The sequence below is a fragment of the Vigna umbellata genome, chromosome 5 (genome assembly GCF_029865625.1).
Source record: "Vigna umbellata cultivar VRB3 chromosome 5, Vumbellata_1.0, whole genome shotgun sequence".
Taxonomy (NCBI): Eukaryota; Viridiplantae; Streptophyta; class Magnoliopsida; order Fabales; family Fabaceae; genus Vigna; species Vigna umbellata.
The window spans coordinates 42,465,374-42,485,326 of record NC_142169.1 but is presented as its reverse complement, the minus strand read 5'-3'; the positions used below and the strand labels follow the sequence as shown (position 1 = coordinate 42,485,326).

General features: G+C 32.6%; 1 protein-coding gene across 2 annotated transcripts; it reads right to left on the bottom strand.

The window, feature by feature from the left end:
* Positions 1-2,818: 2,818 nt before the first annotated feature.
* On the bottom strand, positions 2,819-7,636 carry LOC148198386 (serine--glyoxylate aminotransferase). Of its 2 annotated transcripts, none has more exons than XM_088115230.1 (6): positions 7,478-7,636; positions 6,393-6,652; positions 5,350-5,634; positions 3,995-4,361; positions 3,575-3,785; positions 2,819-3,109 (listed from the first exon to the last, which is right to left on the bottom strand). In XM_088115230.1, exons 2-6 carry the CDS (start codon positions 6,595-6,597, stop codon positions 2,972-2,974), a joined length of 1,206 nt encoding a protein of 401 aa, XP_087971356.1. In that variant the 5' UTR covers positions 6,598-6,652; positions 7,478-7,636; the 3' UTR covers positions 2,819-2,971. The 2 variants fall into 2 exon arrangements, with proteins under 2 accessions (XP_087971356.1, XP_087971355.1); XM_088115229.1 differs by having other exon boundaries at positions 7,370-7,528.
* Between the last annotated feature and the right edge of the window lie 12,317 nt (positions 7,637-19,953).

The window sequence follows — 19,953 nt, the reverse complement described above, 5'->3', positions numbered from 1 at the left end:
TTTGTACAAAAACTTCAACTGTACTCCCCACCTGGATGAACAGCACTCCCCAACTCTGTTTTTCTGACCTTTGCTACTTGTTTTGTTTTTAACTTTCTCCACCGAACTCCAAATGACTTGATTTTTGTTTTGTTGGAATCTAGACTCAAAGAGCTTTCAAATAGGTGTCAAGTGCATCAAAAAAATTTACCCCACTCAATTGTGGACAAAATAGCTCATATAGGTGTTTAAACCAAGGTTGGTGAAGTTCATATAATTGTTTGGTTTGTGCTAGTAGAATCACATCATACCTTAATTATACTACTATTTTACCTTGAATTATGGAAATTTTATAAAGAAATAAAATAAATTAGAATAATATAAGAAACATGAGACAATTACTTGAAAGTAAACTCAGTTTAGGGAAGCTTAGAAAAACGTTGTTTTGGGGAAATTAACTGCATCTACTAAATTGGTCTAAAAATTATGAGTTAGTAATCATTTCAAATATCTTTGAGTCTACATTCCAAAAAAACAAGAATCAACTCATTTGGAGTTCGGTGGAGAAAGTTATGAGCAAAACAACCAGCAAAGGTCAGAGGTGATAGAAATATATAAAACATTAACTTTAAGGAATTAACTGCACCTGCTCAGATGTCCAAATATTATAAATTAGTATTCATTGGAAATAGTTTTGAGTCTACTTTCTAATAAAAAAAAGAATCACATCATTTGGAGGTCTGTGGAAAAAGTTATGATTAAAATAGTCAGCAAAGGTCAAAGTTGACAACATGTTATCTTATACGTATATCTTTCCCTCTTGTTGACAAATCTATTATTTATTGAAAATTCCTTTTAAAATTTGTGCATTATAACAACATTAGATGACATATTTCTTAATTAATAAAATGAAAAGTTTTCCTATGAGACTCCGAGAAGGGGTGTTACAACAATGGTCATGCACCTCACCTCAGTTGGAGAAAACCACCTAAATGGACATTTCTTTTGAAGAAATAAATGACCTAATCTCATTATTGGTGTAAGGGAGCACACCCAATAACATTGAACTCACTCACCCATCTCAAAAAATAAAAAATTCAACAAAAATAGAGCATGGGGAGTAGTGTTCATCCAAGTGGGGAGTACAGTTGAAGTTTCTGTACAAATGACCCTTTTTTTCTCTTGTAATCGATTACAAGACCCCTGTAATCGATTACCAGAGGAAAAATTGTCATTTGTATAGAAACTTCAATTGTACTCCCCACCTGGATGAACAACACTCCCCAACTCTGTTTTTCTGACCTTTGCTACTTGTTCTGTTCTTAACTTTCTCCACCGAACTCCAAATGACTTGATTTTTGTTTTGTTGGAATCTAGACTCAAAGAACTTTCGAATGACTGCTAACTCCTAATTTTTAGACCACTGTACTAGGTGAAATTAATTTCCCCAAAATAACTTTTTTCTAAGCTTCATAAATGAGTTTCATTTCAAGGTATTGTTTCATGTTTGTTATTTTAGATGGCTGAGTGAGTTTAATGGTCATGAGTTGTTTAGGGCACCAATGTATGATGAACTGTTATGTACGTTTTCTAATACTGTTATGTACTTTTTAATTTCAAAACTTGTGGTTTGATGAACTATTGTTACGTTTTCCTATTAATGTATGTGGTTTTTAATATTGTTATAATTTTTCATTACTCAATACCCTTCATTATTCCTTTTTTATTTGTTTAATATTGAAGTATTCCAACTTGAAGTATTTCAATAATGATCCATCCAGAAAACCTTCAAAACATAGTCAAAAGGACTCCAAAATAACCCTAGGGAGTGCTTAAGTCAGGCCTGGGTAGTTCTTGTCAACTTTCTGTACAAAAGGGGAATTTTTCCCTGGTAAGCGATTACATGGTCCCAGTAATCGATAACAAGTGCATTTGTCCTATGTCAATGGTGCAGGACCTCACCTCTCAATGAATGACGAACAAACTGCAGAAAAAAATATTATTTTTGGTTACAAATAACCAACAAAAACCACCAAAATGATCAACAAAAACCAAAAGCAAAAGCCCAACCCCAAAATACGAATACGGAAAAGGAAAAAAATACATACCTTGTTTGAAGAACCTATGTCAGTGGACGAACCCATTGCACAAAAAAAGCTCAGAACTTCGACACAATCGACACCGAAGGAGACACTTTGAAGAAACCAACGACGGAGATCAATGAACGTAGATCGTCAAAATTACAAACTCGACAGAGAAAGAGAGACTTCGAATGGGGCCAGCGACGACGGAAATTGCTAAGCGTCGAGAGAGATTGTTGAGCGTCGAGAGAGATTGTTGAACATCGAGAGAGAAATGCACAAAATGGAGAGAGAAGTTCAAATGAAACTCATGAAAACCCTAAAATTGAGAGAGGAGAGAGAGTGTTGAACGAAGAAGGGTGCTTTCGGAATAATAAAATCTGAAACCCTTATCCTTTTTCAAATCAGATTTATTAAAAAAAAATTCAAAATGATCCACTACAACGCTGACACATGTCATTGTCAAAATGTTATCAAATTTGCGTTGTCAACTTATCGCGGTCCAAATGTTTAATATTTGAATTTGAATTTCGTACTTCTTTTACATAATAAATTCTATATAGTCAATTAACTAGAAGTCATAGTGTAAGTTTTAATAAAATATTACAAAACTCACTGATCAGTCATGCCAATTAACATTTTACTTAGACTATTAATAGAACATGCACTCTTTTTTTTTTCAAAAGAAGAGTTTGTGATGAATTTAATGAGCATGAGAGAGTGAGAAATAAGGTGAGAAGATGCAATTATTTGTGATATACAAGAGAATGAAAGAAACAATAGATTAAAGTTGAAAGTAGAGAGTATGTTGACGTTGAAAGGAGTGTAAAAGAGGATAATAATGTGATATATTTTACAGAATTTTTGAAAGAGCAGAAAAGGAAGTGAAGAGAAGAGAAATGGGTTGTAACTCAAATCCTTGAAGGGATGAGAGGAATGGTATTCTTAAAGTATGCACTGGCAGCAGCAACTCCACTTCCAAGCTTTACAGGGTAACCCACATCTTGGAGTATCATCTCCACACCAGCTAGACATCCCAACAGTTGCAACTGAAAAAATATTACAACAATTAACAAATAAAAATGTTGGCAACTTGGAACTAAGAGTATTGCAAACATGTTTTTTCTTATTTTAATAAATCATGTTAGACATTACCAAAGAGTTTTGGTATCTCAAACAATTCAAAATTTAAGTAATTCTAAGTTTCACGTTGAGTATATATGAAAAAGTTAACACCATATTAAAAAAAAACTATAAATATATTGATGTTGTTTCCTTATGCACTATCCCTATCACAGTTTTGAAGCTTGAACGATTGAAGTTGGACAGAAAGTTCTTCAAAGCTAGGATGGCAATATTGTATGTAATACATCCAACAATCAAGATCAAGAAAAAGAAAACACATGATATTTTTTAACATGAGCCTTTAAATACTGATTTAGAGTATATGTATATTGATTATTCAAAGATTACTTTTCATTTGACTTGAGAATTATTTTGGGAATCAACATTACCTCATTCAAGTAGCCAAGATGCCCAATTCTGAAAACCTTCCCAGCAACTTTGTTCAGTCCAAGACCTAAGCTCAAATTGTATCTCTTCCATGCCCTTCTAACTATTTCAGCACTATCAATGTAAGAAGGAACAACAACAGCAGTCACTGTGTCACTGTGCCACTCTTCCTTTTGGGTGCAATTCTTCAAACCCCATGCCTCTACAGCAAGTCTGCATTCACCATATTGAATACCTATCACATACATTATCTTATACACATAACCTAAAGCCAAAACCATTGTCTACTTAGATAAACCTTTGATCATTTGTCAAAACCAGTAACCTTTTCAAGTAAACACTGATATCATTCAATCATAAACCAACACATACATTGAATTTCATTGTAACCATTTTTGGACTAGCATACCATCATGGCTTACCTGGTTGCTGTGCCTAAGCGATTGTGCCTTGCAATCACATTTTCAAGTCCTTCTTCAAAAACCAGATCAAGAGCAGCTCTCAGACCATACAGCAAATGTATGGAAGGAGTGTATGGCCAATAGGTTCCTAACTGGTAGAATTTCAGGTAGTCTTTCCAGTCAAAGAAAACTCTGAGTGACTTGGCAGTTTTTGAGGCCTCAATAGCTTTAGGTCCTGCAACCACAATTCCTATCCCAGTGGGAAGGGAAAGGGCTTTCTGAGAGCCAGTTATGGCCACATCTACTCCCCATTCATCCATGCGGAAATCAAGTGCACAAATGGAAGACACTCCATCAACAATGAAGAGTGCTGGGTGCCTGTAGGAATCTGAGTGTCCAAAGAAACAACGTCAGAATCTTTTCATGAAGGAAAAAACAACATTAAAAATCTAACAGCTGGTTAATGCAAATGTTTGATACATTTGCAGACCTGGAAGAGGTACTAGGAACACATTTTCATCAAAGAATGACAGAATTTATGTCAACATATCATTTGAGTTCACCAGTGGTGTTGCATGTGAATAATTTGGTAAAGTTTCAGATGCATACTTAGATCGGTTGGGATTAATCCAAGTGTGACTCACAGTTTCACACGTTGGATAAAAAAGACAAAATTAAACACTAGATGAAAAATCCATGAACTTATTGTCTTAAGGTCTTAGATTAAAAGTGGTATTGATTCCTTATATATATGGGTTAAACTCATGTCATCTACATATATATATAATATCTCCCAATCAATACCGTCTTCTATAACATAACCCATCAAGATCAACGGAGTCAAGTTAAATGCTAATAACCTATGCAACATGTCTCACTATGATTATTACTTGGAGATAAACAGTTTGGCAGTTATATGCGTGATTCAGTAAGTACAGAGCAGTTATGTGTTTAGACAAAATACTAAACTAAGTAGTCCTTCAAAAGTATAATAGATGTTATAGGACAAAAGAAAACAAACAGCTAAAACTGCCAACCAAAAATATGTTCTCAATGGAACCAAGAGCAGTCATGAACATTAATATCTTTGAACATCAAAGACCAAAGACAAATGACCTGTTTGGATGAACATCTCCAGATAAACACTTCAAGGAGAAAAAAAAAGAATGAAAAAGCTAATATTTTAGAATTCTGACATATTGTGGATTGAGCTATTTCATTTTTATCTTCTTAGTTTTCCCTTTCAAAGTACTTAGGGAGAAACTAGTCTACAATGATGATTTTGGGTCTTTCAGTGTATAGAGAATAAAATGGTACAGATGTGGATATTAAATGAGAAAAAGTTATGATTTAAGTCCATTAGATGAAACACTCACCGAGAATTTGTCTCACTTTGGCCAAGTTGTTGGTGACCCCAGTTGCTGTCTCATTGTGGACAATGCAAATTGCCTTTATAGTGTGTGCAGTGTCTGAAGCAATCTTTGATTCCAGAACATCAAGCTTAGCACCCTGGCCCCATTCACTTTCCACAACATCAACATTGAAATTCAGACGTTGCTGCTGATCAATCCAAAGCAAGCTGAATTGACCAATCAGGAATGATACAATTCTATCCCCAGGAGACAGTGTGTTTGTGAGAGCACTCTCCCAAGCACCAGTACCTGAACCATATCCAAAACCATTACTCAATAACAAGAGAACTAGTAAACTATAACCATGTGAATAACAAACTAACTGTTCTTAAACCACCTTACTCTCTATGCTTGTAATCATCTCCCAAACACCCATACACAAGAACAGTAAAGATATAAAAGAAAAAGAACAATCATTATTCTAGATTACTGTATAGGAGTCTTGCCATTATTTTCATGAATAAATAATGTAAACTTTCAAATCTAATATAAAAAACTATAACTGGGTCCTTGATTTTGTAAGAATTTTGTGTTAGATCTCTGAAATTGGTTTGTGATAAAAAATGACAATTTGTGGTGATTTTAATCCAGGGACTCAACTGAAAGGAATATTACTATATCAAAGATCTAATTATACTTTTGAGTCTGCTAAGCTAATTAAAATTTTCAAATAGTTCAAGGACTTGCTTTGGTTAATTTAACCTAAAAGTATAACCATTAAAGTTAGTATCATCCTCATCATTAAGATAATACACCCTAATTGATTTTATGAAAATTGCAAAACACACCCTTAAATTTTTGTTATTTAGAACATAATCCCTGATATGAAAAACATGCACTTCATCCTTAACATTTTCAAAGCATACAAGATAGATTCTTCATTAATTTTCAGCATACACAGAAAATGTTAAGGACTGAAGTAAAAAGTCACTTATACCTTGAGTTTATGAAACTAAAAAAGTATAGACATAACAACACTAAGATCAGTGTGGCTTGTTTATGCATACCAGTTGTAGGGATGAGAAATGGGGTTCCAGTAGTGGTCTTGAAAATCTTCTTGACATCCTCAAGCAGAGTTTTTGTGAGAGCAGGAATAGCTGGCGAGCGGTAGTCCTCATTGTTTCTGTTCATGGCCCTAATGATCTGGTCAGGGATGTTAACTGGCCCTGGAACAAAGAGGTGGTTTCTTCCTGGTGCATTGAAATAGTCCATCTTCTCTTGCTTCAAATTTCAACCACTTCTTTTGGATTTTCCCACAAAGAGTCCCCTAAACAAAATCCATCAAAAAGTCAGCTTTAACCACCTTCTGAATCTTTTATCATAAACTTTGTGCATGCACTGCTATTTACTGTTTTATTCTTCCTTACTTGAGGAGATTTGTGACAGAAACACGAACCTTAATGAGTTTTCCAACTAATAACACAGGAAATTCATGTTTAACTGCTAAAATAACCTAGTTCAGAAGTTAAGTTACACAAAGTTGATTTCAAGGAGAGAACAGAAACTGTTTAATTCTTATCATTATGTAACTGTATGGATGACCTTTAACAGCACCATAATATAAGAAAAAAATAATAAAAAGTATCCTGTTTCATCAACAGCTTTGTTGTGCTTTTACATTTATCATTCAAAATATGCTTTCTGTGTCTATCTTTTAGACACGCTTTTCTGCAATTAATAAGAAAAACTAAAATCATCATCTTAAAATATTAGAACTGATGCACAACTGAATCCTGCTTTCAGAAAATTCATTGAGAACAAGATTATAACAAAACACACTGTATAATGAAGAAAACACAGCAGAATATATTGGTGGACAGAACAAGAGGAAAGACCTGCTTTGAGTTGAAACTTGCACACCAGTAACTAAATTAAAACATGAAGAAAACTGTGATTACCGATCACCCCACTTGATTTTTCCACTTCGAAGCCAATTTTACAGTAAAGATAATAACACAGAGCATGAGTTTGAAATCATTCTTACCAAAATCCAATGGAAAGAGCCAACTAAACACACACACACAACATAATATATATGTATATGAAAAAAGAATGAGAAGAAGTGAGTATAGGTGGGAAGGAGGAGCTTTACAGAGTTTTTGAGGAATGTGGCAGAAGCAAGCAGGAGGTGTGTCTGGTGTTGTTAGAACCTTATTATATAAAAGTATAAATGGGAAAATTGAATTTTTATGATGAAGAGCTATGGTGAACCAATGAAATGCTAAGGTGGGGCCAGGCCATGTCACAGGTAGAAGATAAGAGGGAGAAACTTTGAACCTTGAGGCTGAGAATGGCTGAAGAGGGAACCTCTCAGTTTTGGCTGTGAAATGGCACATCATATCAACAATTTAGCTTCATCTCTAAAAGCCAAAAGGTTATCCATATTCCAAGTTTCTTGCACCTCCATTGCCTTCTAATTTTTATCATTATCATCATTCACATAATATATATTTGTAAGACAACCAATCTCACACGATATCAGTATGGAAATAGTTTTGCTTTGCTTTTAAACAATATCAGAGGTTCCAATAAATGGAACCGGTGTCATTTGATGGATAATACCTATCTAAATATATAAGTCAAGGATCTTATTGCTTAATTTATTTGGATTCAAATCAACTCTGCAGATTATTCACAACATTTTCAAATCTCTAACAGTCAAAATAAGAATAAACAATACATGCAAACACACATATTTTATACCAAAAATAAATCATGATATCTAATAGTCTTTTATATAAGAGAAGAAAAAAACCACTTTTCTGATTTTGAATAGTTTTGATATAGTAATATGTCTAACTATATACTGTAGAAAGAAGTCTTTTAAGATATTAAGTGAAGTAAAATACTAAAAGTTTAGTAATTCTGATATCAATAAGTTGGATGCATGCTTACCCTTATGTTAAAATTTACAGTGAAATATATATTTACTCTTTGAATTTTAATATGAAATTAGAATAAGCAAGAATGTGAAATGAAGTTGATAGGTAACTAAAGCATAGAATATGAGAATGATGAAGGTTGAGGCTAAGAAAGGAGGATGAAAGATAAAGAGATAAAACAATGTGAGCCACAGCTGAGTTGTGGGAAATGAGAGTGGTAGCTATCGCTTTCGTTCTTCCAAAGTTTCCACGTAAGACCTTTTTCCCTATCACTCTGTTCTTTTCACGTTTTCTTCGTCTTTTCTTTCTTTCCTTTCATTGCTACCTTCGGTTTCGGTTTCTGCTACTTTCACTTCCTCCCTTTCTCGAACTGCTAATTCTATATCTTTTAGGTCTTAGGCACCAAAAATATCTCAACAACTTTTCTACTATACCATTCATCACCATTTCTTCGATTTCTATTCAATCAACTTTTACTTTTATACTTTTACTTTTATGTATGAAAAATTATTACTCATTTCATAAAGTCTAAATTCTGATATAATTCTCTTATGATATTTTGTATTGTCCATTATAACTTTAAAATACACTTATTTTAATATTTAAAAAATAAATAAACATATTTTAAAATATTAAAATCCGTCTATAGTATAAAAAACCATTTGATATTTAGAATGTCTCCATTAAAATAAAATTACTTTTTTTTGGTTATATTATTGTGAGTAAAAATCCATGTAATAATATATATACATGATTTTAGATTTTTATGGCACTTAAGCATTTAGTAATGTAAATGATATTTTAAAAGCAATGGTAGTTTAAAAATAGTGAAACTCGATTATTTTAATATTAAATAGTTTTATTATATTCGAATTTTATTATTTTAAATTGTACTTTAGAAACCATTTATGTGAAGTTCTCTACCTTCTCTCTAAGAGTTCTAACTCCTGAGTCATTTCTTTGTCGATCAGGATGTGTCTAATCAATCACGGTGACGAGGTCTATATTTCTAGCTGATCACTTTCTCTCATAGAGCAAGTAAGTTTCTATCATATTTGTCCTTTCTTGATCATGCAAGGAAAATTGTATTCCATGTGTCAAAAGTGTTTTCCCCTTGATTCTTGGTTCAATCGAGGTTCTAAAGTTTGTCTCCAATCACCAATTAGTGATTTGTAGGCTTTTCTAGGAATTTCTTGCGGTAAAAGCAACGATTGGGGTTTCTAGAGCTGTAGAAGTTTTCTAAGGTAAAGGAAGCTAGAATTTTTGTTTTAGTTTGTGATTATATTATAAGAATTTGTATCTTTATTTATAGTAGTTAGATTTGGAGAAATTCATATCTTTGGGTATATAAAGATTATATGTAGTTGATGATTTGAAGATGTTTTGTTGGTATGTTAGAATTGTATATTTGTGATGTTTAAAATTGTATTGATTATGTGTAATGAAGTTATTCTAATGTTTGGAACTGAATGCAAAGTGATTGGTTTAAAGAAGTGTTCTTTTGCTTAGGTTTTAAGGATAAAATAGGAGTTTTGATGGGTGAATTTTAAAAGTAGGTGTTGGAGTGATGAAGGAATTGTTTCAATGTTGTTATGAGGTTATTTTAGACTTGTTAGCATTGTTAAATTGAATGAAATCTGGTATGAAACATGTAAGGGGATTATTGTTGAAGTTTGAGGTATATTTAGTATAAAAAGGAGGTTTCGACTAGTGAGAATTTAAAATAAGCAGTGGAAACTGCATTTGACAGTTGGGAGTGTATTAGAAGACTTATTAGGACTTGTCTAAGCTATCAATGAAAAAAAAAAGTGTAGAATGGTTAATGTTGTTTTTAGGATGAGTGATTAAGTGTTTTTGGTTAAAAAATGAGGTTTTGTATGGTGAGATTTTGAAACAGCAAATTTGGAAGGAAACTGAGGTGTTAAAGGGTGTTAACAAGCGTAATTAGACTTGGTTATGAAGTTGGTAAACTGATTTAGGGATTAGAAAGTGTTGTTTTGAGTTTAGGTACTTTTGGAGTTATCAAATGGACTTAATGCACCTAATTTCGAGTCTAATGATCAAATTGTTACTTTTTTTTAATTCTAAATATGATTTTTCATCAATTCTAGTGTATAAGGATTTCATTTTATCATTAGAACAAGTTTCAAGTGCATCAAAGTCCATGAAAACAATGTGTTGTCAATTGCGCTGAGGGGTATTTTTCTGGCGTTGAGCGCCACCACTCAAGGGGTGCCCGCGTTGAGCGCCGGTTTTCTAACACTGAGCGCTACCATTTCAGTGGTTGGGTAGCTTCTGAGGGTTGAGTGTTATTGCACCAGTTTTTGTTTCTTTTTCAGGTTTTGGAAATACCAATTCAGGGTTTCAAGTATCAGTTTTGGACGTTCTTTAGGTTGTTTTGGACCCTTCTGAAGTTGTTGGTGAGGGTTTCCAAGCCATTTTCCTTACTTAAATGTGGGTATTAAGATACCTTAAAGAAAATTGTATTATTTGTGACTTCTAATGACTTGTTTGGTTGATTATGGTTCTTTGAATTATAATTAGTGATTTTATATGATGTTAGTGAATGTAAAATGAATGGATTTGTATATGATTTACATGTGAATGGAAATGATGCATATGAATGTTGTGATGAAAAGTTTATGAATGAAGTGAATGGTTGTTGGATGTAATTCCATGACTCGTGGAGAGGTTACATGATTGTGCTTGTGTTGTGGTTGTATGAATGTATGGAGCTTCAGACTGGTCGTCTATTCCGACACTCTAATGATCATTCATTCTCAAGTAGGGAGAGGTTTTTGTCTATAGGCTTTGATCATGGCCCTAGGCAACCGAAAAGGACTAACCTTGTATGATAGATTGGTTTCAGCCAACAATATTACCATTACAAGTGCACAGACTACCAATATTTCGACATTCATACTATATCCGGATGAGTCAAGTCTATTGATAGTTAAATGTGTAGTATATGTGATTTCTTGTATTGAAATTATATTTCATGATTGATTTAGTAATTGTTTTAGGATATTGTTGTTTACTCTAGTTTACATTTGTTTTTGTGTTGTTTGTCTGTGTGTGTTTTCTTCTTTACAATGGTCACTTTGAATGGTATGAGCTTAGGGAAGACATTGTTTCAGTTGTCTCAGCATGAGATCGGAAGTGAAGCAGCAATATAGATAGTTTCTTTTGTTTTCTAATTGAAAAATTTTTTTCATTAAAAATTTATAATTCTTATTCTATCATATATGTAATGTTTATTTTAGTAATATTATAATGGTATAATAAATTTTATTTTTTTTAAATATGATCATTTATAATGAATTATCTTGCTGTTGGAGAATTTTTCCATAAAAAATGGAAATGGACTTATCTATAAATTAAAATTACTTAGGTAGATCTAATTTGCTTAAGTTCTCATACAATTTTTAATTGCTTTTTTTTAATTTTAAAGTCATGTATATGTTAATTTTAACTTATCAAGAAATTCATCCATTTTTTTCATATCTTTGTCTCTTAAAATTTTTTATATAAAAATTAGGTCTAACAAATATTTAGTGGGAAAATATTCGTCATTTTACTATTATACTTGTGACATCCCAATTATATATAGAAAACATATATAATAAAGACATCATCATTGCATAATATAGGAAAGCAGTCAAGAGTAATTAAGGATTACATTCATCCTTAGAATAGTGTAGAATTGACAACTAGAGTATTAGAGTTTCTCCCTGTAAATTACAGAGAATTTAAAACTTTAAATGCACAAAAGTTCTTCAAAGCTAGCAAATAAAAGCTAGCAAATCTAAGCTGCAGCACTGCCGTCTCCATCAAGAGCTGTTTCCAAAGTATCCTCCTCACCATCTACTCCCACCCAAGTGGGTGAGCATCGCAAAAGAATCATACACAAGCAACACAAACAAGCAAGGGTGAGCTAGACATAAAAAGCATGTTATTCAACCTCACACGACATCCAAAAATCACTCAAACATGGTAAAATGACATCACAAGACTTGTTACTTTATAAACCGACTCGTCCGGACTAGAATGATTACCGAGCTATGGCGGGTTATGCACTCACGGTGGCTTATGAAACTTGGGTTCCCCCACCCTACCACACTCACGAGGTTAGTCCGTTATCACTCACCTTGGGCCATACTGGAAGCACCCAAGACTAGGTCCTCCTGCTACTCCTCACCACATGGATCAATCCTCTCTACTTGAGAATGAAAGACCATTGGAGCATCAGGAAAACCCCCAAGACTGAGCTACCATGTGAATCATTCCACACACCACCAGATCACCACCATGTATGCTCTCCTTGAGGATCATGGAATTACGTCCATGAACCATACTGTCACTTTGAAACTTAACCCAAGACATGAATAACCAGATACCATCATATTATCACAGTGAATCCAACATATCTCATACATTCCCATACTTCCCACATAAATCACATTATACTATGCATTCCAAGCAATTGATCCAATCAAAGACATCAAAAGAAGAGACTTGACCCAATAGGAGTCGCACAGCGCATCCTATTCAAAAGGCGAGACAAGAGGATCTCGCACAGCGCACACCTTAATTCGCATAGCGAATTAAGTCGCAGCATACATCAAACTTCAAACCTCTCGCATAGCGCACCCAGGTTGCTATGCGAGAACCCAGACAGAGAGCACCCTCTACAGGGTCTCGCTATGCGAGACAACTCACATAGCGACTCTGCATAATCAGTAGAACGGAATTTCTGCAAAATTATCTACTCAACCATTCCTTACCACTTCTAGACCTTTCTTCCAACTTCTAATGCCCCTAACTCATATTTCATACCTAGTTAAACTTGTCTAGGCGCTCCTAAAGTGACATTAACATGATTCTAAAGTGATCACTACCAAACTTTTCATTAAAACTCTAATGTTATTAAACTAAGGACCCAATTTCAATTATACCTTGTTGCTAATGACTTTACTCAGTTTTCTAACCCTAACGAGTTCTAATTTACTCATCTAGACTAGCCCAACTTGCCCAATTGGTCATCTGAGAAGAACCCAATGTCTGAACGCATCAAACTCACCTTCGACGCCAGCACATATGACTAGTCACAACTGACTAGATCAGACCAAGGCTGCTCTATGATCAAGGATGTGTCAACTCAAGTTTTTAAGGTTCCTCTATCCTACTAATAAAGTACTCTCAATAAGTCACATTTATTTATCTAAGTCATCCAAACTGTCCTATGGTGTTCTAGACTCTGATTGCCCAATAGTTTAACAGTACATAATCTGTTCAACAAGATTTAAGTTAAAAACTTGTCGAGTAGACTTCCAGGAAAGAGAGGTGCGTCACAATGGACAACTTAAGTACCAAATCTTTCCTTAGGCCAAAGTGTTCCTCAACTAGTTTTAACAAATTTCTTATTTCCATATTCAAAATAACAGCATATAATATTAACACAGAAATTCAATATAAATAAATATACATTAAGCATTAACAGTATTCACACAGAATTTCAAGGCATGAATAGTAATAAAACAATATTAAATCATAATATAAAAGCTCAGAAAGGTTAGCTCCCCTTACCTCTATTCTAGACTTCTCTTGCTTCGAATTTGTTTTCCCGAAAAATCCTCTAGAGTCTCTACTTTCTTGCAACTAAAAATTTCTTCTTAACTCTATTTCTCAAGGTTTCTCACTTGATTCTTCTTCTCTTTGTGCAAAATAGCCTCCCCCTCATGGCTATTTATAGTCCAAAAATTTTACTATTCATCAATTTTTTTAATATTATTTATTATTTTAATATTATTTTATTATATTAATTTCTTAATCACCACTTACATAATGGATTAATAATGGATTCCTCAATAATGCCTTCAAATCTGAATGCTTTCTCTATTATCAATATTTTAAATTTTATTTTACTTTTTCGTTTTTCTTTTTTTTTACAAAAAGGTAAAAAAGAGTTTGAATCCATCACCAAAATTTTCTACCAATTAAGCTACCAAAATTTCTTATTTAACTTTTCACATTTTATATTATAAACTTATTATATTTTCCATTCATAAAGAAATATATTTTTACTAGTAATAAAATTATAAATATTTTTCATGTCTTGTAATACTTAGTGAGGGTCACCAATGTTTAAATTAAAATTCAAAGCATTATATGACTTGAAATTTTAAATTACGAAAATATATAACTCATTTTCTGAATTTAGTAGCTATATAGATACAGGTTTACACTCCTTTCATTACTCTTTATTTTATTATTATTTCATTGCTATGAGCAAAGGTTGCATGTCGAAAATTGAAATTTTCATCTACATTTCTGCTCCGATACTCTGTAAATATTCATCTTTGGATGTTAATACTCCGTCAGTTCTTCATATCAGAAACTCAATAAGGCCATAACGATTTACTAATTTTTGTAAAATGTAAATTTCAATAAATAATAATCGGTCATAATACAAGGTCAAATTTTATTTTGAAACCAATTTGCATAACGTAGTTGTTCAATAGATAAATAAATCGTACTCTAAGAATTGAGAAGGTGACGTAGACTATCCAATAATAGCCTTAAAATGGTTTCATACGAAGAGTGTTGTGGTAACAATTATTATAAAGCAAGTGAATTCAATTCTTAGTATTGCCATGGCTCAAACATCTCGAATACATTTTCAAGCATTATTAATAGTTCCACCACTTGCCTATAATACTATTTTTATATAGAAAACACACTCGATGTAGGTCTCCAAAAGTTAAAGCCTAAAAAAATTTTAAGATTCATATTTTTCTATTAAATTAATTATAAAATTATATTTAGAAAAAAAAGAAACTTCAATTTTTTTTTAGTATATAATATACCTCTATTAAATATAACTTTATATTTGATGAGACTAAAATTTAATTAAATTATTATCACTATTAATTTTATTTCTATTAGAAATTATATTTAATGAGTTGAAAAAAATTCAATAAATTATAATTTGGATTAGAAAATAAAAGAATTATTAGTTATCGTATTATCTTGAAATCAGTTTTTATTTTTTTCTTTTATTTTTATGTGACTTCTCATTTACTGATTTCATTCATTGTCTCTCCTTGCTTTTTCTAGAGATCTTTTATTGAGATTTTAGCAATATTTTTATTCTTATTTTTAATTATAATGTTTTTCTTTGTATTTATATTGATGCCGTTTTTATTCTATTTGTTCAATTTGTATTAGGATTAAAAAGGTATCTTTTGTTCGGTTTTGTTTTGTTTTTTTACTTTTCATGTATGGGTTTAGAGAGTTTTAATGCATATATTTTGATGAGAGCTTGAATTTTTGTTTAGATTGAATTGTGAAACTATTAACTTGTGAATCATGGAGATGAAATATTTAATTAAATAAGCAATTAACACAGGTTAGGATGGTAAAATAGTGTGAAAGTTAAATGAAATTAATTATAACAATTTAATAGATAATTTTGTATTAAAAGAGCTCAAAAAAATTAACTAAAAGAACTCATTTTTAAGTTTGTTTTAGGCTTCACAAGCCCTTCAGTCGCCCTCAGTCAATCCACTACCACAATATTAGTAAAGTCATTAAAAGAAGGGAGGTCTCCAATAAAATAGATGTCCTCTTTCGAAAACTTTATTTTAGAAGGTTGTATCAAAGCTAATGGAAGTGAAGTTGTTATCAAGGTTCGAATCAACAGATTTTACGTCAAGTTGTTAATCACTATAAAGAGTGATTAACTGTTTCACTAAAATCAGTTTACCAATTACCATAGGATGAATAGAAATTAAAAATAGCAAAAACCTTTTGTTCGACAAACGAACAGAAGAACATTCCTTCGAAAAACGAACCGGAAGAGACAACTCTGCTAACTTGAAGAGAATCACTCCGACCTTTGACACACAAAGCGCGAGTTTCTCCTATTCACAAGACTTGACAAGAGTAAACACTATCACTTGAGAACTTCCTCAAACAAACTGTATTCTCTAATGGCATAGATTAATCCTCCAAAGAGTTTGACAAAAGTATATATAGCCTACTGGTCTGAAACTGAAGAGACGTATTACAACTGCCAATGATAATCGATTATTGTAAGTGATAATCGATTATATGCGAGACTTGGAACAGTTACGATATTAACTCTTCAAACGATCGGCTCTAGTTCTTCACCTCCTTCCTCACCGCCTTCCATCATTCGGCTCCCTTCTTCTCTCTCACAACTTTCCACCGTTCAGTGCCCTTCTTCTTCTTCTCTCTCACTATTGTCCACCGTTCGGCTCAACCTCTCTCCGCCTTCCAATTCTTAACATTTTATTCTACAGGAATGTTTTTAAACTGAATACAACAAGGGTCTTCATATTTTTCACTTTGTAACATCATCAAGAGACCAATGCTCCTCATTGGTAACAAAGGTGTAGTGTTCTCAGTTCAGTCCACACACAAGGTTCTTTAGGTGAGAAAACTTTCCAGAATCTATTATTTCCCATTTATAAGTTCATACACATTGTGGGTGCTAGTGGAATAAATTCTGGAATTGTATGGAAGAAATTCCAAACCCTTGGAATTGATTGTATTTGGTTGAATTGATTTCGTGTCAAGGAAGATGACGTAGATTATTGTGAATGTGATGATCTAGTCATGAAATAAAATGGAATCGATTTTGTTTGTTCATTAGGTATGACAAAATATAGTTTATTTATTCATTGGTATGATAGAATCGATTATGGTTGCACGCAAATCGATTCTATGTATTTGATGAAATAAACATGAGATTGAATTGATCCCATTTTCTCAAAACATGTAGCGGAATCGATTATATTCTTTCACATGGAATCATAGAATCGATTATGTTTGCGAGAGAATTGTTTCTATGTATTTAATTAAATTATCATTGAAATCAAGCTTGTCAAGCTAAAACTGAGCTTGTCAAGCTTGTTTGTCAAGCTTGCTTATGAAGCTAAACTGAGCTTGTTGAGCTTATGAGTCTTCTCGAGCTGAAACTGAGCTTTTTTTTTGTTTTCTATATATATATATATATTCTTTTATTGTTTATTATATCGTAGTTTTATTGTTTATGAAATGTTTAATATATTATTTCTTTTTTCTTCGTGTGTGGTGTGTTAACAACATTTTGATCCCCGGCAACGACGCCAAAAATTTGTTGATGAATCGATAAGTGTACCGAATCGCACAAGTAATATAAAATGGTAAGACCAAGTATCGTATCTCAAAGGACTCTCGGCACTAGACAATCGTGTGATAACTTGATTAATTAAGACTTAAAGAAAACAAGATCATTGGTTTCAAATGCAAAAATAGAAAATTAAATATGAATGCAGTTTGATCAATAGCAGAATAGCACAGTGATGAACGGATGTTGTTTTGAATATGAGATGAGTATGTTGTTGGGGTTAGATTTCACCAAGTTCCCTCTCATGTATGTAAGAATTCTTCTTTATGCATTAATATTAATGTCAATCACTAAATCACTTAAACTCGATCCCTCGGCGAAATAAGTTTGTCCTTAATTACCAGTTCATACAATTCCTAGCATTATTAGTAATTAATTATGAAGATCAAGAGCTTAGGACGACCAAGACTCATACCCCCATCCCTGAGAAGTATTACTCTTGGGAGTAATTCAACAAGAACTTGAATTGTAAGGAACATCCCTGCACTCATGCAATTCATACATCACGCAAAGCATGCAATAATCAAATATGAATTACTCTAACAATTAATGAAAAAAAACATATATTATTAAGAATCAATTCAAATACATGAGAGTTCACAAGGTTACATCATCCTCCAACAACAAATAGAATTTATTTCACCATAAACATGGTGAAACTAGATGAATAATGGAGAAGAATGAGATAGAAAAAACCCTAGAAAGAGAATAGGAGAGCTGTCACATCCCTAAATCTACCCCCAAGGGGTGAAGAGTGTGTTGTTGTGCTCCTCCTGCCAAAGATACAAAACCTAGGACGTTTGGGTCTTTTCAATAGAGCGAAGACAGAACAGAAACAAGGCCCAGGCTCGTGTCACTGGCGCTCAAGCTGTAAGACCCTTGAAATTTGTTGTAATTAAGATACTAGATATTTTTGAAATAAAAAAATAATTTTATGTATAAATGCTACAGTAAAATACGTATAGTGCTACAGTAAAATATGTACAGTGCTACAGTAAAAATACCTCGTGAATCATGTGTTACTACAGTACTGCTACAGGAAAAACGTAGTACAAGCTACAGTACCGCTACAGTGAATAGTAGTACAGCTATAGTACTGCTACAGTAATTGTAGTACAGCTATAGTACTACTACAGTAATTGTAGTGCAGCTACAGTACTACTACAGTAACCCCTAATTTCAACTATAAAAAGGGGTGAGAAATGAAGTTTTAGGGGACGAGAGTGAAATTGAGTAAAACTTTTGTCAAAAATAAGGAGATATTAGGAATAGAATATGAGTTGTAGAGAAGGTAGCGAGAGCTTCTGAAGAAGTGCTCTTCATTCAGAAAGGAGCGAGAATCAGGTAAGGGAAGTCACTCTTGAATCTTGAGTATACAATACTTTGCTTTTTGTCTAATCCTAAATCTTGAATATGGAGTATTTTGTTTCTGGATGATCTTGAATTTTGAATGAGAACATGCTTCTGTGATGAGACCCAAGTTTGATGGTTGTAAAACGTGATATTGATTCTGTTATGCTAATTGTACGTTATTATTACTTAGAACATTTAGTTATTCCTTTTGCAATTTTGGAAGGATGAGAAGTTGTCTAACCGGCTCTGCCAGATTCAACTTCTTGTTTCCCAGATCTTTTATTGTTTCTTATCTCTTTATATTATATTTTTGGAAGGACGAGCAGTTGTCTAACCGGCTCTGCCAGATTCAACTTCTTATTTCCCCAGACCTTTTATTTCTTATTTATTTATATTGTATTTTTGGAAGGATAAGAAGTTGTCTAACCGGCTCTGCCAGATTCAACTTCTTGTTTCCCAAGAAATTTTATTGTGTTATCTATTTTTTTTATTGCATCTTTCTGGAAGGATGGGAAGTTGTCTAACCGGCTCTGCCAGATTCAACTTCTTGTTTTCCCTGAATTTTTATATTAAGATTATTTTGATGGTAGGGGAGCTAATCCTTTCTTACATATGATATTTATACATATTATGATCATGAATATGAGTTATGAACATGTTAAAATTTTGGTTATGGTAGTTATCTATTCACTTGTGTAAATTTAGTTTTCATGATTATAATTTTTCTTATTTTCGAGTTACTGTGGTAAAACATTCCTTTTAATTGTTTTTACCGTTGGATTTAGCTAAAATTTTAATATATGAATCCTAAGACCTATTTCTTCACTTTGACCGTTCGGATCATTAATTAAGAGTCTGTACTTGGAGAAATAAGTTCTACATGTTTGAGTAAATTAATTACCCCTGTTATTGTGTTACTGAGTCCTCTCGGTAAAATATAAATTCTGTTCTATTTGACCGTTAGATCAACTTGAAAATTTGATATATGATTCCTAAGATATATTACTATAATTTGACCGTTCAGATTCGTAATTAGAAGTCTATGTGTTGAGAAATAAATTTCGAAATTTTGAAAAGTATGATGAACACTATATTTTTTGTTCTTAAGTTATCATGTAAAAACATCATATATATTTCATT

What these genes read in the sequence shown, in the direction of transcription:
- LOC148198386 (XM_088115230.1), bottom strand. Translation starts at nt 6,597, where the DNA reads ATGGACTATTTCAATGCACCAGGAAGAAACCACCTCTTTGTTCCAGGG. An exon ending in ATTTCTCATCCCTACAACTG is followed by an intron (nt 5,635 to 6,392) that starts GTATGCATAAAC and finishes GATATGGTTCAG; the next exon opens with GTACTGGTGCTTGGGAGAGT. An exon ending in CGCTTAGGCACAGCAACCAG is followed by an intron (nt 3,786 to 3,994) that starts GTAAGCCATGAT and finishes TGGTGAATGCAG; the next exon opens with ACTTGCTGTAGAGGCATGGG.